At 54.7% G+C, this 24,251-nt stretch overlaps 4 protein-coding genes across 4 annotated transcripts in view; 2 read left to right on the top strand and 2 right to left on the bottom strand.

Annotated features, from left to right (window-relative positions):
- Window positions 1-24,251, top strand: part of LOC311202952 (class I histocompatibility antigen, F10 alpha chain-like) — a gene marked incomplete at both ends in the record, with an annotated part of 133,247 nt that overhangs the window by 39,868 nt on the left and 69,128 nt on the right.
- Window positions 1-24,251, bottom strand: part of LOC311202881 (butyrophilin subfamily 3 member A2-like) — a gene marked incomplete at both ends in the record, with an annotated part of 70,624 nt that overhangs the window by 21,317 nt on the left and 25,056 nt on the right. The gene's annotated exons all lie outside the window — the stretch shown is intronic.
- LOC311202805 (class I histocompatibility antigen, F10 alpha chain-like) lies at window positions 2,852-5,833 on the bottom strand (the record flags this gene model as incomplete). Its single annotated transcript, XM_084277467.1, has 6 exons — window positions 2,852-3,105; window positions 3,322-3,348; window positions 3,486-3,926; window positions 4,003-4,278; window positions 5,017-5,280; window positions 5,770-5,833. The coding sequence occupies 4 exons, from the start codon at window positions 5,831-5,833 to the stop codon at window positions 3,511-3,513; spliced, it is 1,020 nt and encodes a 339-aa protein (XP_084133593.1). The 3' UTR covers window positions 2,852-3,105; window positions 3,322-3,348; window positions 3,486-3,510.
- LOC311202882 (class I histocompatibility antigen, F10 alpha chain-like) lies at window positions 7,233-11,399 on the top strand (the record flags this gene model as incomplete). Its single annotated transcript, XM_084277530.1, has 7 exons — window positions 7,233-7,345; window positions 7,902-8,155; window positions 8,575-8,838; window positions 9,498-9,773; window positions 9,850-10,122; window positions 10,202-10,306; window positions 11,392-11,399. 7 exons carry the CDS (start codon window positions 7,233-7,235, stop codon window positions 11,397-11,399), a joined length of 1,293 nt encoding a protein of 430 aa, XP_084133656.1.

Below are 24,251 nucleotides of genomic sequence, written 5' to 3'. Positions count from 1 at the left end.
ACCCCCCAGCCTGTATTGGTAGTGAGGTCTGTCCTGACCCAAATGTAGGACCTTGTTGAACTGCATGGGGTTTGCACGAGCCCATCTCTTCAGCACGTCCAGGTCCCTCTGGATGACATCCCATCTCTCTGGTGTGTTGCCCTTCCGCTCAGCTTGGTGTCATCTGCAAACTTGCTGAGGGTGCACTCGGTCCCACTGTTGATGTCATTGATGAAGGTATTAAACACCACTGGTCCCAGTATGGGACTCTGTCGTGGGTCCAGGAGGGGAATGGGCAAGGTGGAAAGTTGATTCTGGTTGAGTTTTCGGGGCACTTGAGTGGGTGAGGAATTCTTTGTGCTCTGGTTCATGTGGCTTTAGAGTTCTGGGTCATAAGCTAAAGGACAGGAGTGGTTGGTGAGTCCCCAACCCTGGGGTGGCTGCAGGGATGCCAACATCCCACTGGGATGGGAGGCTCTGGGGTTTGGAGACCACTGGGCTTGGCCCATGCTTTGGGAACCTGATGGAGGGGAACATCTAGGTTCTACTTTAGAGGCTAAAAAGCCTCTTAGTTTCATAGAATCATCAAAGCTGGAAAAGACCTTCAAGGTCATCAAGTCCAACCTTCAGCCCTACACACTTGCAACCTCTAAACCATCCCGTGAAGCACCGTATCTATGTGGTTTTTGAACAGCCCAAGGGATGATGATTCCACCACCTCCCTGGGCAGCCTGTTACAAAGCTTCACCGTTCTCTCAGTGAACATCTCTCAGTCTCTCAGGCCCATACTGGATGAAAGGATGGAGTGACACCGAACTGGGAGGAGTGCCTGACATGCCTGGAGGCTGTGCTGCCATCCAGCAAGCTCTGGAAAGGCTGGAGAGCTGGGCAGGGAGTGATCTTACTGAATCCAAGGAGGACAAGTGCAGGGTCCTGCACACAGGGAGTTATATCCCCCCAGCACCAGGACAGTTAGGGGTGACCTGCTGGGAAGCAGCTCTGGGGAAAAGCCCTGGGAGTGCTGGTGGGCACCAAGCTGACCATGACCAGCAACGTGTCCTCGTGGCCTAGAAAGCCAATGACATACCGGGGGGTATCAAGAGAAGTCAGGGAGGTTCTCCTGCCCCTCTGCTCTACCTTGGGGAGGCCTCATCGGGAATAGTGTGGGCAGTGCTGGGCTCCGCGGGGCAGGAAGGACAGGGAGCTCCTGGAGAGGGAACAACAATGGGCTATGGAGATGCTGAGGGGACCAGAACATCTCTGACAGAGAGAGGCTGAGGGATTTGGGGCTGTTTAGCACAGAGAAGAGAGGACTGAGGGGGATCTTCTCAATGCTCATAATGCCACTCTACCACTCTCCTAAGCAGGACAGGAAAGAGAAAATACATATTGAGAGTTTTATGGGTCGAGATAAGGACAGGGAGAGATCGTTCTGCAATTAGCATCATGGGTAAAACAGACTGAGCACGGGATAAAATGCATCTAATTTATTAACCCAATCAAAACAGAGCAGGATAATGAGAAATAAAACCAAACCTTAACACCCCTCTCCTCACACTTCCCTTCTCCCCAGGCTCAACTTTATTCATGATTTCTCTCCTTCCTCCCGCTGAGTAACACAAGGGGGTGTGAGGAACAGGGAATGGGGGGTTGCGGTCAGTTCATCAAGCGTTGTCCCTGCTGCTCTTCTTCCTCCTCATACTTCCCCTGCCCCAGCATAAAGTCCCTCTCATGGGACACAGTCCTCCTTGAACTTCAATGTGAATCCTTTCCCATGCATCTTCAGCTCTTCACCAGACCCAGTGTGGGTCGCTTCCATGGGGTGCAGACCTTCAGCATGAGACTGCTCCAGCCTGGTTCCCCACGGAGTCACAAGTCCCCCAGCAAACCTGCTCTGGTGTGAGACTCTCTCCACAGGCTGCAGGTCCTGCCAGGAGCTTGCTCCAACATGGCCTTTCCACAGCATTGTTCAGGTGTCTCCAACTGCTCCAGCATGGGGTCCTCCACGGGCTGCACATGGGATCTCTGCTCCCCATCATCTTCCATGGGCTGTAGAGGGACAACCTGCCTGGCCATGGTCTTCTCCAGGGGTTGCAAGAGAATCTCTTATCTGGAGCACCTCCTGCCTCTCCTCATTGACCTTGGTGGCTGCAAAGTTTCTCACACCTTCTCACTCATTTCTCTGGCAGCAAAAAGCTGACACTTGTGGGGTTTATTCCTTAAATGCATTATCACAGAAGCACTACCACAGTCACTGACTGGCTTGGTGTTGATCAGCGGTGGGTCTGTCCTTGAGCTGGCTGGTATTGGCTCTATCAGACCTGAAGGAAGCTTCTAGGAGCTTCTTGCAGAAGCCACCCCTGCAGTTGCCCCCAAACTTTGCCTCACAAATCCAAACCACAGGAAAGCCAGGCTTCAACAGTCACAGCAGTTGCTCCAGAAGACAAAAGTCATAAATAATGAAGGTCCCATTTTCCTCCTTCCTCTCAGCTTTTATGGCCGAGCAGACAACACATGGTTTGGAATATCACTTTGTTTTTTGGGGTCAGCTGTCCTGTCCCCTCCCAAGGTCTTGCCCACCCACAGCCTACTAGAAAGGGGGATGCTGGAGAGACAGCCTGGATGCTGGGCCAGTCCCACTCTCCAGCAGCCAAATCCCTGGGCTGGTACCAACACCCTGCTCACTCCCAATGCACAGCATGGCCAGGGCTGCTGGGGGGAAATGAACTTCACCTTCAGACCCAACTCAGTCCTAAACATGACACCACACTGGGCTGCTGGGAAGAAACCCAGCTTTAGCCAAGGGAAAACCAGCACAGCCCTTGACTCAAGGCTGCGAGAGCAGACCAGTAACCAGGAGAGGAGGCACAGCTCACCAGAGGGTTGGGACCATTTATTGCTTGTGCACATGCAGAAGAATTCACTTTCAAAATTAAAACAATGCTAAAAATGGGATTGTGCAATTACCAAAGCATGGGAAACAAGGCATTTCCCACAGCCAGCAGAGCCACCAGCACATCAGTGTGGACAGGCACAGTGTGATCAGCTCCAGCTGCCTCCAGCACCTTGGCATTGGGGGAACACATCCAGCTCCCCAACCATCGTGGATCAGTTATGTGGGGATCACTGAAGGGACAGGAGGAAGAGACAGTGTCACCCAGGGGAGCCTCCCTGTCAACAACCCTCTGTTCTGGGAGTCTGAGTGCTCCCGTCCCCCAGCTCGGGGACTGGTGACAAGGGAAGAAGGGGATGGGGAAATGCTGTGAGCAGCCAGAAACCAGAGTCATGAGACCGCCCCAGCACTGGGCAGTGGCTGGAGCCAGACCCGACCCCAGTACTCACTTGGTGCCTTGTCATAGCCCTTCATCCCTGCAGAGAAAAAGAGGAATCAGCATCTGCCGTGCTTCACCCTCAGGCTCAGGAGCTCCTCAGAGCGCTGAAGCCCAGGCATACAGCCCCTGCCAGCCCCCTGGGCACTGTCTTCCTCCCATACTCTGGGCATTTACCTGCATTATACTTGCAGATGAGGAATCAAATGATGGCGATGACAACAAAGATACCGAGGGGAAGAAGCATCCCCAGTAACATGGTCGATGGTTTGGACTCTGGCTCTGGGGATGAGAAGGGTGGTGAGGAGGGGAACCCTTCTGTGTGCCCAAGGCCAACAGACTCACCCCATGCAAAGACCCCCGGCTCAGCCAGGCTGGCGTGCTCCACACGGCACCGGTACTTGTCCTGCTCCCCAGGAGGGGCCTCGATGGACACCCAGGTGTAGTAGGTGCCGTCGCTGTTGGGCACGATGCTGCCCCGCTGGGTCTCCCGGTCCCTGACCTCACCGTCCCTCAGCCAGCTGATGGTGATGGGCCGTGGGTAGAAGCCGTAAGCGCGGCAGTGCAAGGTCAGGATCCCATAGGTCTCCCTCTTAGACACTCGGACCGTGGGGGGCTCTGGGGAGGGGGTGGCAGTGAGGGCTGGCACACACATCCATGCTGGCCCCTCCCCAGGGTCCCCATCTCCCCTCACCTTTCCTCTCCAGCACAGCCTGCCCATAGCTCACGTATTTCCTCAGCCACTCGGTACAGGTGTTCTCCGGGTAGTGCTTCACGCGCTCAGCGACAGTCCCGTCTGCCTCCCACTTCCTCTTGGTGATTTGTGCTGCTGCATCTGCCGCAGTGAACGTCATCGTGTCCATGTCGAAGGCAATGAAGTCCCTCCCATCGTAGGCGATTTGCTGATACCCCCTAATGCTGCCATCCTCCAGGAGGTCACAGCCGTGCATGTGCTGCAGTGTGTGAGCCCCTGAAACACGACCAGGGAGATGGGGCTGAGGGGCTGCTGCAGCCCTGGGCCTTCAGTGGGGTAAGGCCCCCCCGGCAGCACCCCCCACTCCAGCCCTGTGTGAGCCCCAAGGGAATTGGGCACTGATACAACAGCTGCTCCCACCCTGCCCAGGGCCCACAGCACTCGGGACATCACGTACAGCTCTGACACAGACCCTCTCAGCCCAGGGTATGGCTGGGCTGGCACTGAGCCCCACAGAACCCTGGGACAGCAAAGGGATAGGACAGGGTTCTGAAAGTTGTGGGGGCAGGGACTGGAGATGGGATGGGTTGGGAGAGCCCCTCTGGCTTTGGTGTCGGGGCTACAAAGTTCTAAAGGAATGGTGAGGGACTGGGACACGGGGTGGAAGCCCCTCTGGTTCTGGGGTCTCCACTGCCACAGGGACGGTGATGGGTGGGATGTGGTGGCCTGTCCTGGGATAGGGTGGTGGACACTGAGAGGGAGGGGGTATCCTGGGTGGGGCACCCAGAAGCCTCCCCAGCTCTGGAACAAGGGATCCCAAGGACTGTAGGGTTGGGACAGGCAGCCATGTCCTCCTCCTGCTGCAGGACATCTGGGCTGGGAGCCCTCAGAAAATGGCACCAGGCAGGGAAGGGCTGGCACAAGGCAGTAGTGTGGGGAAGGGCACGGTCTTGTGGGGAAGTGGGTCTTGTGAGTCCTCCTGTCCCATGGCGCTGCATCCCAGCTCACACTCACTCCCGCTCTGGTTGTAGCGGCTCCGCAGTGTGTCCAGGTTTACACGGATAATTCCCTGATTGCTCTGTCCAACCTGGGTCTGCTGGTCCCAGTACTGCTGGTCCAGGTTGGCCGCCATCCAGTCTGCCCGGGGCACCGTCCTCCTCGTCTCGCTGTCGTAGCGTGAAATGAGGTTCCCGTCCACGTACCCCACGGACACAAACTCGGGCACCCCCGGGCTGGGCTCTGACACCCCGACGTGGAAGTAGCGCAGGGAGTGGAGCTCTGTGGGGATACAGGGTATGATGAGGGGTGGGGGGGTGGGGGTCCAGGTTTAGGCAGCGAGGCTGGTTGGGGGTCCCAGGGTAGGTGGCAGCTTCAGGGGGGATGTGACAGGTGGGGGGATGTTGGTTGCAGTCAGGTGTGTCCAGGAGGGGGTCCTGTTTGCTGGGATGGGAAGACATGGGGTCCCTGGTGTCAATGGCAGGGGGGCCCAGCAGTGACCTGGAAGGGGGATCCACAGGGTCAATGAGCAGCAGATCAGGCGAGGTGCAGTGGGAGCCTAGGGATGCAGAGAGGGGGACTGGAGATGCCCTGATCCCAGAGGGGTTCCCGCGGCCCAGGGAAGGTGAACCAAGGGAGGTCCTGTGCCCCGGGGTGGAGGTGGATCATGAGAGTCCCCACTGCCCGGGGAATGGAGCACCGGCACCCAGGAAAGGGAGTCAGGAGGGTTCTGGCATGCAGGGTGTCATCAGGCTCCCCACCCTCACTCACCGCACGCTGCCCCACCGAGGAGCCCCAGCAGCAGCCCCAGACCCAGCGCCCGGCCCGGCCCCATCGCTCCGCTCCGGATCCCGACCGCAGGAGCCGAACGAGCCCCGCTCCGGGACAGACCTCGGGGCCAGCCCCGCCCCCAGCGCCGCGATTGGCTCTGTTACCACCCGAGCCCCGCGATTGGCTCTGCCACCACCCGCCCGCCAATGGCAGCTCGAGATGCATCTGACGTCACCGGGCACCGGGCAGATCCTGTCTCTGAAGGTTGGCAAAAGCGAAAGTGAAAGTGCCGAAAGCAGCGCGGGGGACGGGCACAGCCCCTCTGCCCCCCAACCCTCAGCCCGGCACTCCCCAAAGGGCTGCCCGGCCCTCAGCCCCCCCAACCCCTCCTCAGGGCCCAAAGCCCCCCACGGCCCGACTTCACCTGTGTCCTCCAGCCTGGGGTCACCCCTGCGTCCCCAAAATTCTTCCCCCCACCCCAGTCCCACTCTCGGCCCCTTCTCCTGGGGCACCCCGAGACCCTCACACATGCCTGTCCTGGGGGGGGTCCCAGCCGTCTGGCGCCCTGTGGCTCCCCGAACCCAACCCATCCCGTCTCCTATCCCTGACACCATGACATCCAGGACCCTGTCCCATCCCCTTGCTGTCACAGGGTGCCGTGGGGCTGGGTGCCAGCCCAGCCATGCCCTGGGCACAGAGGGTCTGTGTCACAGCTTTACATGATGCTCCAAGTGCTGTGGGCCCTGGGCAGGGTGGGGGCAGCTCTTGTGTTGGTGCTCAATTCCCCAGGCCTCACACAGGGCTCACAGAGGTGTTGGAGGCTCCATCCCTCAAGACATCCAAGATCAAGGTTGATGAAACTCTGAGCAACCTGATGGAGTGAAAGGTGTCCCTGCTCACCGTAGACGGGTTGGACCAGATGCCTTTAAAGGTCCCTTCGAACGCTCTGCATGCTGTGATTCCACAACTCGAGGTCTCAGGGCTGGAGGAGCCCCGGGGACGTCACCACCCCCAAGTGTCAGGAGAGGGCAGTGTGAGCCCAGAAGAGCTGCTGAGCCCCAGCTCCCAGGCAGGACCAGCAGAGCATCCTCCTGCCCAGGCTGGGATGCTTGGAGCACCTGAACAGGTGTCTGAGGGATGTTGGGTACTGAGGACCTACCAGTGCTGGGGCAGCTGCTGCTCCCATGTGTGAAAACCGGGGGCGCTGGGGAAACAAAGAACACGTGACAGGGACGGGGCACAAAGGACACGCACAGGGGGGACATGGGGGGCACAAGGGGATGGGAAGACATGGGTGGGACACAGGGTAATGGGAAGGACACAGGAAGACATATGAAGACATGGAGGACATAGGAAGGGTATGGGGGACATGGGGGGCACACAGAAGAACAGGTGGTTGGGGGGAGATCATATGGACATGGGGACACTGGAGGGACAGGGGAACACGGGGAAACACAGGGGACATGGGGGAGGATGACAGAGTGATCATCACCAACATCCTGTCTGCTGGGCTTCTTGGTGGCTTCTCTGTGGTGTCAGTGATGGTGACCTCCTGGAGAGCCTTGGGAACACACGGGTGGGGGGAACATTTGAAAACTTAAACCATGAAAACCAAAGTAACCAAGATGAAAGGAAAAGGTGGGAAAAAAACATAACTAAGAACCAAAATAAAAAGCAAATAACCAAAATTTAAAATACCCAAAACAATCCAATAAAGAAGCAAATTTAAAATTTCCCAATGGAAAGACAAAAATTAAAAAGAACTAAAATAAAACCCCAAATATCTAAAATAAAATTATGAAGCCAAATAATGATTATTTAAAAAAGAAAGAAAATTGAAATAAGAAAAAAAAAAACCTTAAGAACTACCCTTAAAAGAAAATAAATAAAATTTTAAAGGAAAAAAACAGATTTAAAAGTAAAGCCAGAATAAATAAATTTTTTTTAAAGTGACAATTAAAATTGAAACCCGAGAACAAAAATTTCAAAGCCGGTCAGGCACAAAGCTTAACAGTTTCTTTTTTATAAAAAGCAAATGAAGGAAAACTCAGCGCCCCAATATTGCCCCTGCAGTAACCCCCAGCTCTGAGGTTACTGATGGTTTCGGGACTTTCACATCTGCCAATCTGCAGAGACAGGCTGCGCTCGGTGACGTCAGAGCAGGGCTACCACTGGCGGGTGGGTGGTGGCGCAGCCAATGGTGGGGCTCAGGGCGAGGTATGTGCTGGAGCGGTGTTCCTGTGGCTCCTGCGGACGCAGCTCCGGAGCCGAGCGATGGGGTCCGGCTGGGAGCTCGGCCCAGGACTGGGACTGGGACTGGGACTGGGACTGGGACTGGGGCTAGGGCTGCTGCTGTTGCTGGGGCTCCTCGGCGGGGAGGCGTGTGGTGAGTGCAGGCGGGGACCCAGAGCCCTTTCCCTGGGTGCCGGGACCCCCCTGGACCCCCTTTCCTGGTCTTTGGTGCTCTGTTCCCCGGGCACCGAGACCTCTCCTGACCCTCCTCCACACCAGGCTCCCCCTCCATGGGGTGCCCCCTCGGAATGTTCCCCCCTGCCCCTCCCAATCCCAGCTGGCTTCACCTTCCCCCAACTCAGACAACTCCCCCTCCTTCCCCCCTGCCACAATCTGCTACTCCGTGGGGTACCCTGTCACTGAAACCAGGGACCCTTCGGTCTTCCCTTTCTGGGAAGCAGGACCCCCTCCTGGACACACCTTGCTGTCCCAACATACCCCCACCAGTCACACCGCCGCCGCACCATGGGTCCCCACGCCCCCCACCCCTCACTGTGCCCCGTGTCCCCACAGAGCTCCACTCCCTGCGCTACTTCCACAACGCAGTGTCAGAGCCCAGCCCAGGAGTACCCCAGTTTGTGTCCATGGGGTACGTGGACGGGAACCTCATTTCGCGCTACGACAGCGAGAAGGGGAGGGCGGTGCCCCGGGCAGACTGGATGGCGGCCAACCTGGACCAGCAGCACTGGGACCTGCAGACCCAGATTGAACAGACTAATCAGGAGATTTACCCAGTGAACCTGGACACACTGCGGGAACGCTACAACCAGAGTGGGGGTGAGTGCGGGCTGGGACAGGGCTCTGTGGGTCAGGAAAACTCCCAACCCCTTAGAAGACCCTTCCCTGCATCACAATACTGCCCTGGCCTGTGCCAACCCTGCCCTGCCCAGTGCCATTGTCAGCAGGTTCCCAGCGCGAAGAGGTGCCTTGTTCCAGAGGTGGGGAGGTCCCCTACCTAGTGCATCCCTTCCCCTCAGTGCCCAGCACCCCATCCTAGGACTGGCTGCCACGTCCCACCCCTCATCATTCCTGGGATGGTGTAGACCCCCAAAAATAGATGGGCTCCCGCCCTGTGTGCCAACCCCTCACCCTTCCTATGGTACTTTTTACCTCTCAGCCCAGAGCCAGAGGGGCTTCCTCAACCCATCCCATCTCCTGTCCCTGCCCCTACAACATTCAGGACCCTTTCCCATCCCCTTGCTGTCACTGGGTGCCAGCCCAGCCACGCCCTGGGCACAGGGGGTCTGTGTAACAGATTTATGTGATGTCCAGAGTACTGTGGGCTCTGGACAGGGTGGGGGCAGCTCTCGTTTTGGTGCCAAATTCCCTCAAGCCTCACACAGGGCTGGAGTGGGGGTGCTGCCAGAGGCTCTTGCCCCACTGAAGGCCCAGGGCTGCAGCAGCCCCTCAGCCCCATCTCCCTGGTCGTGTTTCAGGGGCTCACACACTGCAGCGCATGCACGGCTGTGACCTCCTGGAGGATGGCAGCACCAGGGGGTATGAGCAGCACGCCTACGACGGGAGGGACTTCATTGCCTTTGACATGGACACGATGACGTTCACTGCAGCAGATGCAGCAGCACAAATCACCAAGAGGAACTGGGAGGCGGACGGGACTGTCGCTGAGCGCTGGAAGCACTACCTGGAGAACATCTGCCCTGAGTGGCTGAGGCAATACGTGAGCTATGGGCAGGCCGTGCTGGAGAGGAAAGGTGAGGGGAGATGGGGACCCTGGGGAGGGGCCAGCGTGGATGTGTGTGCCAGCCCTCACTGCCACCCCCTCCCCAGAGTCCCCCACGGTCCGAGTGTCGAAGAAGGAGACCCAGGGGATCCTGACCTTGCACTGCCGCGCTTACGGCTTCTATCCACGGCCCATCACCATCAGCTGGCTGAAGGACGGTGAGGTCAGGGACCGGGAGACCCAGCGGGGCAGCATCGTGCCCAACAGCGACGGCACCTACTACACCTGGGTGTCCATCGAGGCCCCTCCTGGGGAGCAGGACAAGTACCGGTGCCGTGTGGAGCACGCCAGCCTGGGCGAGCCAGGGATCTTTGCATGGAGTGAGTCTGGTGGCCTTGGGCATGTGAAGGGGTGGGCTGGGGTCCCCCTTCCCTTCCTCACAGCCCTGATCTTCCCCAGAGCCAGAGTCCAACTCATCAACCATCGTGCTGTGGGTGGTTGTTCCCCTTGCCATCCTGGCTGTCATCAGCGTCACTGGATTCATCATCCGGAAGCGCAGACCAGGTAAAGCCCCAGGGTGTGGGAGGAAGGCAGGGACCCACAGGGCTGGCAGGGGCTGTGGGCATAAGCTGCAGCACTGTGGGGAAGCCCTAAGACTGATGGTGAAGCACGGTGGATGTTGATGCCTCTCTCTCTCTGCAAGGAAGAAGGGCTGTGGCAAGACACAAAATGAGTGCCAGGATCAGGTCTGGCTCCAGTCACTGCCCAGTGCCAGGGTGGTCTCGTGGCTCTAGTTTCTGGCTGCTGCCGGCATTTTCCCATCCCAACTCTCCCTGTGCCACCCCTCTTTATATCCCTCTAGCAGGGATGTATGGAAGAGGTTGTGTCCCCCCTCTGGTGCTCGCAGTGCCATCCTCCTCTCCCAGTGGCTGCAGCGTGGCCACAGCTTCTGGGCCAGCCCCTGGCACATGCACTGAGCCCACAGTGAGCACAGGGCTGGCAGATCACAGCTGTTTCTCCCTCACAGGCACTGGCAGCGACAGGGTGTTGCAGAATGGCTTGAGCAGCAAGGCCATGAGCCTCTGGAGCCGCTGTCCAAGCAGTCGCCTGTGCAGCTGAGTGAGACCAGGCCCCGCGGCCTCTTGGTAAGAACAGAAGGGTCACCGATTGGTCAGCGTATTCTTGTGTGTCACACAGCATGGGCACAAGGTGTGGGAGCAGGAGGTGTGATAAGCAGTCAGTGTTCCTGGGACTGAGAAAGAGACACGATTCCCAGGCTGCAAGATGGGTGGAGTATGTAAATGGCACCTTTAGTTAACAGCCAGTTAGAATACAACAAGTACAACACGTGGTAGGAATGGTATCACAGGAAGTGTGTGCTCACTATAAAGTTGAAGTGCTTTATCAATCACATTGATTGGCAGCATCTTCCCTCTCGTCGCGGCAACAGGGAGCCTTCCAGCTCGTCCAGCTGTACGCTGTGGGACCAGGGCGGGGGTGGATGGGGCAGCCCCAGCTCTCTGTGCTCCCCTGTGGAACCCATGGCCTGAGAACCTCGAGCTGGGGAGGGGGATGCGGAGACCCCCCACAGCAGAGGGTTGGGGACCGGGAGGTGGCCCTGGGTGACACTGTTTCTTCCCTCTTTGCAGTGATCTAAGCCTAACTGCTCCCGGAAGGACCTGGGGGGCTGGATGTGGCCCCCTGTGCTCCCACCGACTGCATGCCAAGGTGCTGATGCAGAGAGCTGATGATGCTGTGCCTGCCCACGCTGCTGTGCTGGTGGCTCTGCTGGCTGGGAAAACACTTTGTTTGCAAAGCTTTGATAATTGAGCAGCTCAGTTGTTACCAGTCTTAATTTTGAGGTTGAAAGGGATTTATTCTGTGTGTGTACATGCAACAAATGCCTCCCACCCTCCAGCAGGCTGTGCCGCCTCTCCCCGTGACTGGGCTGCTCTTGCAGCCTTGGGTCGAGGGCTGTGCAGCTTTTCCCTTGGCTAGTGCTGGGTTTCTTCCCAGCAGCCCAGCATGGTGCCATGTTTAGGACTGTGTTGGTTCTGGCTGGGGTGGAGTTCATTTACCCCCCAGCAGCCCTGGGTTTTGGTACCAGACCAGGGATTTGGCTGCTGGGGAGCAGGGCTGGCCAGGATCCAGGCTGTCTCTCCAACATCCCCCTCCCTTGTAGGCTGCGGGTGGGTAAGACCTTAGGAGGGGACACAGCCAGGACAGCTGACCTCAACCAACCAAAGTGATATCCCAAACCCTGTGACATCTGCTTGCCCATAAAAGCTGAGGGAAAAGAGGAAGCACAGGGGATGTTTGTTATTTACTATATTTCTCTTCTGTATCAAACCCTGTTTGTACTGAGGCCTGGCTTCCTAGGAAGTAGCAGGACATTGCCTACTGCTGGGAAATAGTGAATCTTTTGCTTCTGCGCAGGGCTTTTGCCTTATTAAACCACCTTTGCCTTGATGTATGAATTCTCATTTCATCTTCACTTTCGTCCCGCCAACTCAGGCTCCTGACCCCACCGATCCTCACCCTGTGCCCACCTTGTGCAGGTGAGGAGGCCAATGATGGGCAGCATGCAATTTAATATTAATTAAGATTAAGTGATTTATTGAGATTTCATACACTTGTTACTGCAAACATGGCAATTAGATGACTGCTAATTGGTTACACGCACTGATCACTCTTAGTTGGTTGGTCAGTAAATATAAAAGGTTCTGATAAGCATATCCTATACCTAAGCATTATTAGTTTCTCTTTGATGTCTAAAACTATCTGCACACCTGCTGTGCTGACCATTCATCGTGGCTGGTTCATGGCATGTTCACTTACTCCCAAATACCTTCCCACAACTCCTTCTTGGTTCAGGGCAGTCTGTACCCCTGCCTTCAAGGACATTGTGTTTAGTGAATATGATTACAGAACCTTCAGCATGAGTAACTTCCCTGTCTCATGGGAACGCAAGGATCTTGTCAAGGCCAATCCCTTCTGTGATGAGAGTCAGGTTGCTGGCAGGCCTGCTGCCTTCCCTGACATGCAGGCACTTACCTCTTCAGCAGGAGAAGAGTGCGGGTGCTCACCAACCCCTCCAGCCTTTTCTGAAGTCTCACAGAGTCACAGGGGTTGGCAGGGACCTCTGGAGATGACCCAGTCCCACTCCTGCCAGAACAGGGTACCCTCGAGCAGGCTGCACAGGACAGTGCCCAGGATCACGGTGTGCGAATGTCTCCAGAGATGGAGGGAGACCCCCACAACATCTCTGGGCAGCCCGGCCCAGGGCCCTGCCACCCTCTCAGCAAAGTTCCTCCTCTGGGTTAGGGGGAACTTCCTCTGGTCCAGTTGGTGCTCATCACCCCTTGTCCTGTCCCTGGGCACCACTGAACACAGACTGACCCGACCTCCTGAACCCACCCCTGAGCAGTGGCGACAGTAATCACTGAGGTAAGCTCAGGGCCTGAGAGAGAGATCAGACTGTACAGAAGGGTTCCCAAGATCAGCACACCTCCCTCAACCCACAGTGAAAACCTGGAAGCTCACCCAAGTTTGCCCACCCCCTGATGTCACAGGATCCCACTCCCACCTCTCCCCAGCCTTAAGAGGGGTCCAGCCAGCCAGCCAGATGGGCAGCAGGAATGGGGCTCAGCCAGCTGACAGGTGAGTTTGGCTGGTGAAGGTCACTAATCTCTGGCTAGGAATTGAGTAATGGTGTCTACCCGGCGTAGGGCCACAACCCCAACACCTTCCAGTGTGGAAGTAGGAACCCAGTTCAAACAACCGCAGCAGCATGTTGCAGTGCAGGTCTTGGGGTGCAGGGAATGTCACAGCATGCTGGTAGCAGGAGACAGCTCTGATCAGGGCTGTGTGAACAGATAAGGGATCTCCTCAGCCAAGCTCATACCTGCAAGATGTGCTCAAAGATAAACTAGAAAGACTTATGAGCATTAGGGAGGCTGAGGTGGAGATAGATTGGTGGAGCCAAGCTCTGTCCTCCCAACGATGGAAATGTGAGCACCCAGGATCAGAGTGACCCTGTACCCTGCCCCAGGCAGGATAGACTAAATGAAAGGGATGAATGGAAGCAGCCAAGTGGCAAGTGCCTTCCATGCCTGTCCTTCCTCCCCAGGTTCCCCTGAGTAATAGATATGAAGCCCTACTGGAAGGTGACCAGCCAGATAATGAGATGGCTGATAGGATAACTGTACCTGAGGTAGCGTTCCGTCAGACAAGACCCCCCTAAGCAAACCATCAAAACATCCTCTGTTAGGAGAAAAGGTGGGTCATTTTCTTAGGGGATTCCCTTCTGGAGGGAACTGAGGGCCCGATCTGTAGGCCAGACCCTCTACATAGGGAGGTCTGCTGCCTTCAGGGAGCCTCAGTTAGTGTAGATTTGAGATTAGGAAAAAATTCTTCACTGAAAGAGGGGTCAAGCATTGGACCAGGCTGCCCAGAGAGGTGGTGGAGTCACCATCCCTGCAGGGTTTCAAAATTGTATGCACATGGCACTCCAGGAGATGGTTTAGTTGCCATCTTGGTATTGGACAGGCTGTTGGACTTGATGATCTCAGTGGTCTTTTCCAACTGTAAAGATTCTATGAAATAGGTGCTGCAGGTGTGGAAGGTCATTCAGTGTGAGATCCTGCCTTGGTAAAGATCAGAAGCCACACATATATAGAACATCTGAGGGCACACACTTTGTTGGTGTGTTTGCACCTGTAGAAGCTCAGAAAATCATTCAATGAGAACAAAACTCCATTAAAAATGAGCTGCTCTGTATGTCAGCAGGACTATGAAATATTTCAGAGGGTTGGACAGGAAGGAAAAGCAGCTGTTAATTGTTGGGGGGGGGGGGGGCAGTTGGGCTCATGAAGTCCAGTGGGCTTTGTATGACCTGTGTGGGTCTCATATTTAAATAGGTCAGTTTGTCCCTGGGAAAAGCAGCTTTTAGGTGGTCCTCATTGTGTTCTTCATGATGTCTGCCTGGTTGTTTATGTCTGAAACACTCCAAGTGACCCTGGGGGTTTGGGTGCAGGAACCTAATAGGGTAAACAGAACAAGCCACCACAACCCAGAGCCTGTGCACGAGTTGGGGGCTGAAGCAGCAGAGCAAACTGCTCATTTCCTGTGGTTTTTCCACAGGAAGTCTCATGCAGGCAGCAATGTCACTGTGGTCTGAGGTGCAGCATGATGCATCCTGCCTGCACTCCTTAGGGTGGACTAGCTCTCCCTACCTCAGAAATGTCTTGGAAAGGCTTTTCTGGAGCCATCCAGACCAGGATCACAAATGGTGGGGAGCTCCCCAGCCCCAGTCCATCTCAGTATGTCCAGATGCTGAGAGCTGCGTTACAAGGGTTACAGGAGGAGGCACTTGCCACGGGCAGGTGACAGGATGGACACGGTGCCTGAGGACAAGAACAAAGACCTTGGGGAACATTTGGGTTTGCACCATGTGTCTGTTACTTTGCTCTATATTCCCTCACCCTTTCCCTCCCCACTCCTCCCAGCCCATACCTTCCAGAAGCACTAAAGAAGATCATTTCCACGCGTGTGTGTTATCTCTGCATCCCTGAGCATCCTGGGATGTTTAACTCTGCCATGCAGGGAGATGGAAGGATTCTCACAGCATGGGGCAGAGACTTGAAGCACGTGCCCAAGGAAGAGGCAAATCTTATAATTAGCACAGGGAAATGAAATGAATATGCGTGTACTGGGATGATAGAAGGTGACCACCCAATTAAAGGGCTATGCAAATTGCCCCCACGGATGCACACCTTCAAGGAGCATGCTGTTAATTTAAATAAGCTTGACCAGTGGTAGGTGAAGTGATAATTACTGCCCAATTAGTGACAATTGAGCTGTTTTCTTCTAATTCTGATGGGGACACACACACACAACAACAAAATTATCAAAAACCTCTCTCTGCAGCCCTAATTTGGGTTTTGATCAATTTTAAGCAATGTAATTTAATTTTTTAGAGTTAAAATGGAGACAGAACAAAACCATCCTTTTTTTTTTTAGTTCTTTTTCTTGCAAGAAAATGTGGATGGGAAAAAGACAAAAAAAAAGAAGAAATGGGATAAAAACAAGGTGGGGAGAAAAAAGGGGGGGGAAGCAGGGAAGAGAGGTAAAGGCAGAAACAAAGGGGGAAAGAGGGGAAATAAAAAAAGACAAATGTAAAAAAGGGGGGGGTAAGGTTTAAAAAAGGTGGAAGGGGATAAAATGGGATAAAGAAAAAAACAAAAGGCACATAAATAAGGGTAAAAAGGTAAAAGAAGGAGGAAAAATATTTTTAAAAGAGGAAAAGCTTAAGAAAGGGAGGAAATATTTTAAAAAGGAGGAAATGGGTTTTTAAAAAAGTAGGCAAAAAAGTGGAGGGGGAAATAAGGAAAAGGTAGAAAAAAGATTTTTAAAAAACCTGAGGAAAAATGTGAACAAAGGTTAAAAAAAGAGGGAAAAGGCAATGCTGGAAAAAGTGTTTTTTTCCCTAATGGGTGGGGGTTGCCCCATTCTTCCTCAGTCCTGCGGCAGGGTGGGTTCGGGTCCGCCCTCCCCTCCTATGGTGGGGGCGCAGGTACCGCGGAGCCCCGCGCTGAGCCTGTGGGGGATGCACGGGGCTGGGGGGTGCTGAGCCCCGGCCATGGCTGCGCTGGAGCCAGCGAAGGTAGGGGGGAGCCGGGGGATGTTGGGTAAGGGGAACCCTTGGACCCTGCGCAGCAGTGTGGAGTGGGACCGGCTGCAGAGGAGGGGTCTGACCTCAGGGCTGGGGGTACTGAGGGGAAATGTTGGGGTGCTGAGTTTTTCCTTACTTTGCTTTAAAAAATAATCATCGGGTCCAACCCCCTGCCAAGGCAGGTTCCCTAGGACATATCACACAGGTCATCATCCAGACAGGGCTGGAATATCTCCAGAGAAGGAGACTCCACACCCCCCCCGGGCAGCCTGTCCCAGGGCTCCCTCACCCTCACTGGGTAAAAGTTCTTACGCATGTTGGTGCGGAACTTCCCGTGCTCCAACTTGCAGCCATTGCCCCTTGTCCTGTCTCCATGGACCATTGAAAAGGGGCTGCTCATTTCCCCATATGTCCCACACTTGAGATATTAATAAACATTAATCAGATCCCCTCTTAGCCTTCTTTTCTCCAGGCTGAACAGTTCCAGCTCACTCAGCCTTTCCTCACAGGGGAGATGCTCCAGGCCCTTAATCATCTTTGTAGCCTCCTCTGGACTCTTTCCAGGAGATCCCTGTCTTTTTTATACCAAGGAGCCCAGAACTGGACACAACACTCCAGGTGGGGCCTGACCAGGGCAGAGTAGAGGGGGAGGATCCCCTCCTGTGACCTGCTGCCCACACTCCTCCTGATGCCCCCCAGGATCCCATTGTCTCTCTCAGCCCCCAGGGCACACTGCTGGCTCATGGCCAACCTGTCATCAACCAGGACCCCCAGGTCCTTCTCCACAGAGCTCTTCTCCAGCAGGTCATCCCCCAGCCTGTACTGATACAAACAGTTATTTCTTCCCAGGTGCCAGACTCTCCACTTGCTTTTGTTGAACCTCATCTGGTTTCTCCCTGCCCAGCTCTCCAGCCTGTCCAGGTCTCTCTGGATGGCAGCGCAGTGTTCCTGCGTGTCAGCCACTCCTCCCAGCTTTGTATCATCGGGTACTTGCTGAGGGTGGATGCTGTTCCCTCATCAAGGTCGTCAGTGAAGATATTAAACAGGACTGGACCCAACACTGAGCCCTGGGGAACACCGCTGGTCACAGGTCTCCAGTCAGACTCTGCTCCACTGATCACCATCCTCTGGGCTCGGTCCGACAGCCAGTTCTCAACCCACCTCACTGTCCACTCATCTATCCCATGCTCTCTCAGCTTTGCTATCAGGGTGTCATGAGAGACAGTATCAAAGGCCTTGCTGAAGTCAAGGTAGATGACATCCACTGCTCTCCCTCCATCTACCCAGCCGGTGATGACATCATAGAAGGCGATGAGATTGGTCGAGCACGATCTCCCCTTGGTGAATCCATGCTGACTACTCCTCATGACCTTCTTCTCTTCCAATTGCTCCCTCAGCACATGTGGATGTATCCCATCAGGGCCCATGGATTTATGTGCATTGATCCCTCTGAGATGCTCCTGGACCACTCCCACCTCAACCAGAGGAAAGCTCTCCGTTTCCCAATCTCTCTTTCTTCCTTCCAGGGTCCAGGAGTCCCGAGGGGTCTTTGAAGTGAAGACCGAAGCAAAGGCAGCATTCAGTATCTCCACCTTCTCATTATCCCTTGTTACCAGCACACCCGCCTCATTCAGCAGGGGACCTACATTATCCCTGGTCATCCTCTTACTATTCACATATCTAAAAAAACCCCTTTTTATTACCCTTTATGTCCCTTGCCAGTTTCATTTCCAGGTGGGCTTTAGGCTTCCTAGTCGTGTCCCTACAGGCCCTGACAACATTCCTATATTCTTCCCAGGTGCTCAGACCCTTTTTCCACAATTCATAGACCTTCTGCTTCCCTTTGAGTTTACTCATTAGCTCCATGCAGGTCTTCTGCCTCTTTTTCCCGATTTCTTGCTCAAAGGTGTGCATCGATCCTGTGCTTGGAAGAAGTGCTGTTTAAATGCTGACCAGCTCTCACAGGCTCCCTTACCTTCTAACAGCATAGCCCATGGGATAGCTCCTATTAGGTTGCAGAAGAGTTCAAAGTTTGCTCTTCTAAAATTCGGGGTAGCTATCCTACTTTTTGGCTTGCTTCTTTCACTCAGGATCTTGAACTCTACTATTTCATGGTCACTTTGTTCCAGGCTGCCCCCAACCTTCGCTTCCCCAACGAGACCCTCCTTGTTGGTAAAAACAAGGTCTAGTACCCGCCCTCCCCTTGTAGGTTCCTGCACCATCTGTAGCAGGAAATTGTCTTCTACACACTGCAGAAATTGTCTGGACTGCATACGATTGGCCCTGTTGCTTGCCCAGCAAATATCTGGGTAATTGAAGTCCCCCATAAGGACCAGCACCTGGGATCTCGAGGTTACTTCTAGCTGCTTGTAGAATGTACTATCAACTTGCTCCTCCTGATGAGGGGGCCTGTAGTACACACCCACAACAGTGTCACTCACACTTGCCTGCCCCTTGATTCTTACCCACAAGCACTCAACTGATGGTTCATCCTACCCCAGGTGGAGCTCAATACATTCCAGCTGCTCTCTCACATAAAGAGCAACTCCCCCACCTCACCGCCCTAGCCTGTGTTTCCTAAAAAGCACACAGCCATCCATGACAGCGTGCCAGTCATCCAGGCTGTCCCACCACATCTCTGTGATTGCAATGAGATCATGGCCCTGCGACCACACAAAGATCTCTGACTCTTCCTGTTTATTACCCATGCTACGCGCATTCGCATAGAGGCACGTTAGGGGGGCAGCAGATGCAGGTATCCTCAACAGGTCACAGGGAGGTTTCTGACAGGGGATGGGCAATGGAGGCTCCACTGAGGAGTCCTCAGGGCAATCCACAGTATTTTCCCTACTATCATGTGGAACAACATCCCCAAGTCTGTCCCTGTGCCGTTGGCATTTATCTTCTTCTGTCATCAACTCTTCTCATGTCTCCCAAAACACTTGCCTGACCCCAGCAGCCTTCACGGTATCCCCGTTCCCCTTCCTAACTAGTTTAAAGCTCGCTCAATGAGCCCTGCCATCTCCTGGGCAAGGATCCGCTTTCCCCTTGGGGACAGCTGAGCCTCATCAACAGTCATCATGCCAGGAGCTGAGTACACCATCCCTTGGTCAAAAAACCCAAAGTTCCTATGCCAGCACCAGCCTTTCAGCCACTTGTTCAACTCCTGGGTTCCTCTAACCTGCTCTGGACCCATCATCCCACTAGTAGGGTAGAGGAAAATATTATTTGAGCTCCCCCTCCCACAACAAAGCACCCTAGGTCCTGCAATTCCCTTTTGATAGTGTGCAGGCTACACTTTGTGATTGCATCACTGCTTACTTGAATTATCAATAATGGGTAGTAGTCAGAGAATCTCACCAGCCCTGGGAGCCTTCTGGTGATGTCTCTGACCCAGGCTCCAGGGAGGCAGCACACCTCCCTGTGTGTAGGATCAGGTCTACATATGGTGCCCTCCATCCCCCTGAGGAGGGAATCACCTACCACAACTACCCTTCTCTCTTGCCTAACAGAGGCAGTCTTGAGGCGTGCGGTTGATCACCTCACTCTAAGCGCCCACTTCCTCTGAGGCAGAGGGGCTGCATTCATCTCCTCACTTACCTCCTCCTCAACTTTCAGGACCTCATACCCATTCCTTAGGAAAATCTGTGTGAGTGGGGTAGGCTGGCAGGGGCAGTGCCTATGACGGCAAGCTGGGACTGTCCTCCAGCCCTCCTCTGGGTTCAGGTCACTCCCTTCTAGCTGACCAGGACAGGGCAGGGGGACCGTCACCAGTTGCGGAGTGTCATTCCCTCTGGGATGCCAGGGAGCTACTCCACCAGTCAATCTCCTGCTCGCAGTCCCTAATGCTCCTCAGTCTCTCCACCTCTTCTTTGAGATCTGCCCCCATGCTAAGCAGATCTTCCACCTGCTCACACCTCACACAGGTGGAATTGCCGCCACCATCCACCAGCAGGAGCAGGCTCAGGCACTCCCTGCAGCCAGAGACTTGCACAGCCTCCCTCCTGGACAAGCCCTCGGTCTGGGTCTCCATGCTCTTAGTGGGGAAAGCCCTCTGTCTGCTGGAGACCACATGCCTGGGCAGGCCCTCGGTCTGGGTCCCCACTTTCTTAATGGGGCGAGCCCTCTGCCTGGTGGAGGCCATGTTAATTGTGGTCTCAGAGACTGTCAGTAGGTGAGGCAGTTCCCCGGGTGTTGAGACAGAACTTATCTGCCTGTCCACATGAGCTTAAAGCGTCAGCATTGTGCACATGCTGACCTCCCCTCTCTCTATGTCAGGTGGGCAGCAACACATTGCTGCCTTCTCTAAGGCTTTTTCAAGGCAGTGGGTGATGCTGGGGCCACTGTTGCCCTGGCAACGCCTACAACATATCCGCCTTTCTCATGAGAGAGCTACTGCTTACTGCTGGGTGTCTCTGCTGCACAGGGGCTTTTCCTGGCAGAGAAACCACTCCAAACGCTCTTGCAATTCACGTTCTATTGCTACGGCTCTGGCTGTGCTGGTTCTGAGCAGTCGACAGTGTGGACTAACCAACTATGTAAAGGATGTTACACCTAAAGGACTGCAATGTTAGCACGGGGTGTGTGTTGTGATATCCCAGGAGAAACAACTTCTCTTTAGAAGGGAATGATAGAAAGGATGAGGGAGCAACAACAGGAGGGATCTGAAGTCTGCAGGACCAGCTCTGTGGCTCTGTTAGCAAGACAAATGCTAAAGTTCACCACAAAAGCACATGTAATGAAGAGGAGGAAATGAAGCCCACAGGGAGATATTATCGGAGTGGGGTAGGTGGATGGGTGATAATGATCTCTCATGATAGAAAAACACTTCTGTTAGCAGGCAGCGGAAGTGTGAGATGGGAAAGAGCACAGAGGTGTCAAGCAATGACAACTCTCAAAAATGTACTTATTTCTGCTGTTTGCTGAGAAACCTCAGATGTGTCACTGCTTGACAGCTCTCAGAAATGTACCTATTTCTGCTGCTTGCTGGGCTGGGAGGGGTTCATGGAAGGGAAGTACAGCTGGGAGGTGAAGGTGAAGGGGGAGGTGGTTTTTGTTGGACTCTGGGGGTGGCCAGGGACTCCTGGAAGGAGAAAAAGGAGCTGAGCCCTGAAGGAGGGATCTGGTGGGTGAGGTACCAAGAAGCAGTTTGATTCTCTCACCTCTCCTCCCGACCCTTGTCCCTGTCCCAGGTCCCCAGCAGAGTCTGGGTGTGTCTGGACTGCCCGCAGGGGCTGGTGACTTTCATGGATGGTCACAGCGGGGTCAAGATCTTCACTTTTCCACAACCTCATTCAATGCAGAGACCATCAGCCCCTGGTTTGGGGTGGGTACAGAGGGAGTCGAGCTGTGCCTCTGGGACAGCACATCCTGCTCTCCTTCCATTCCCCTGGAACCCCACAGAGCCCCTGCCCTTCTGCAGACAATGTCCATGCTTTTCTCCTCAGTGCCATGGGAGCAGGTGTCCCTCTCGGCCCTGCCCAGGCAGAGGGACACAACTCAGTAAACATTTGTCAATAATGATGGCTGTGTGTGCTGCTTCTCTGTGTTTTGGTTCTGCAGAGTTTCAGTCAGTTCCTCACAAGTTTGTTTCCTTCTTGGCCAGGGGGGCATTCATTCCACACCCTCCCCCTGCTGCACCGTGGGGTCCCACCCACAGCAGACAGTCCTTCATGAACTTCTCCACCGTGAGTCCTTTCCCACAGGGCTTCAGCTCTTCCCCAGCTGCCCCAGTGTGGGTCACTGCTATGGGTGCAGTCATAAATCACAGTGTCTCTCAGTCCCAGTCCTCCACGGGGTCACCAGCCTCCCCCCAGCAAACCTGCTCCAGCGCAACTCTCTCCCTTGCTCATGTCTGTGTCTCTGTCTCTCTCCATGGGCTGCAAGTGCTGGCAGGGCCTTGCTCCAACATGGGTCACAGCATCTCCTGTCTGTCTCCTCCTGCTCCATCCAATGTGGGGCCTCTCCACGGGCTGCAGGTGGGGTCTGGGCTTTTTCCATGGGTTGCAGGGGGACACCTGCTCCACCATGGGTTTCTCCAGGGGCTGCAGGGGCATCTTTCTCTCTGGCACCTGGGGCACCTCCTCCCTCCCTTCCCTGGCCTTGGTGCCTGCAGAGTTTCTTACATCTCCTCACTCCCTTCTCTGGGGGCAAAATGCAGCTTCTTGCAGGTTTTTTTATCTCCCAAATGTGATTCCCAGAGGTGCTGTGACCATCACTGATGGGCTCGGCCTTAGTCAGCAAAGACTCCACCCTTGAGTCAGCCGATACTCACTGTGTCAAGCTGGCAGAAAGCTTCTGGCTGCCTCTTGCAGAAGCCCCACCTGCCCGCCCCCTCCCCCCACCCCCCCCAGCTATTCCCCTTCTCAGCCATAACCCAGCCAGGAAAAAACTGGGACAAGCAGTCAGTCCCAGTGTGGGGCTCCCCAGTCTGGAGGAATGGGGAGGAACTTCGCATGGTCAGAGAAAGTCTGTCAAGATGTGGTTAGAGGTCCTGTATGAAGAGGCTGAGACCCAGGCTTCTTTGACCTGGGGGAGGGGAGGGTGAGGGAAGCCCTCTTTGTGCTACGTGGAAAGAACATAAGAAAGGACGTCCACCTGACACTGCTGTTTTGATGGTCAGAATTGAGGTCAAAATAAAGGAATGTCATTCTGAGGGTAGTGCTGTGGTGTAAAATGTCACTCAGAGGAGGTGTGGATCATAGAATCATAGAATCACAGGGGTTGGAAGGGACCTCAAGAGCTCATCGGGTCCAACCCCCCTGCCAAAGCAGCTCCCCAGCTCACATTGCACAGGTCGGTGTCCAGACGGGTCTTGAATATCTCCAGAGATGGAGACTCCATGTCCTGGTTTTGGTCAGGATGGAGTTAATTTCATTTGTAACAGCAGATGAATGCTGTGTGTCTGGGACTGTCCGGACAGGGACAGATGTTAAAAATGTGCTTTATACTGTGGCCGGGGAGAATGGACCTACCTGGAGTCTCTGGCAGAAAGCACAAGGGGAGACTCGAGGTCGACCGCTGGGGTTTTGGAGTCGGGCCTACAAAGGCTCTGAGGCCAATTATACTCCAACAGAAAAGGAAATACTGGCCGCCTATGAAGGGGTTCGAGCCGCTTCAGAAGTGATTGGAACTGAAGCCCAGCTCCTCCTGGCACCCCGACTGCCGGTGCTGGGCTGGATGTTCAAAGGGAAAGTCCCTTCTACACACCATGCCACTGATGCTACGTGGAGCAAGTGGGTTGCACTAATTACTCAGCGGGCTCGAATAGGAAACCCTAATCGCCCAGGAATTGTGGAAGTGATCACAGACTGGCCTGAAGGCAAAGATTTTGGGATGTCACCAGAGGATGAGGAGGTGACACGGGCTGAAGAAGCCCCACCTTACAACAAACTGCCAGAGAATGAGAAGCAATATGCCCTTTTCACTGATGGCTCCTGTCGCCTTGTGGGAAAGCAACGAAGATGGAAAGCTGCTGTATGGAGTCCTACAAGACAAGTAGCAGAAGCCACTGAAGGAAAAGGTGAATCAAGCCAGTTCGCTGAAGTGAAAGCCATCCAGTTAGCCCTGGACATTGCTGAGAGAGAAAAGTGGCCAATGCTCTACCTTTATACTGATTCATGGATGGTAGCCAATGCCCTGTGGGGTTGGTTGCAGCAGTGGAAAAAGAACAACTGGCAGCGGAGAGGCAAACCCATATGGGCTGCTGACTTATGGCAAGATATTGCTGCCCGGTTAGAGAAGCTTGTTGTAAAGGTACGTCATGTTGATGCCCATGTGCCTAAGAGTCGGGCCATGGAGGAACATCAAAACAACCGCTAGGATTGAAGTGGCTCA

This window comes from Gallinula chloropus (genome assembly GCF_964237585.1).
Source record: "Gallinula chloropus genome assembly, chromosome: 32".
In the NCBI taxonomy this organism is placed as follows: Eukaryota; Metazoa; Chordata; class Aves; order Gruiformes; family Rallidae; genus Gallinula; species Gallinula chloropus.
This window is presented reverse-complemented; position numbering and strand designations above follow the sequence as displayed.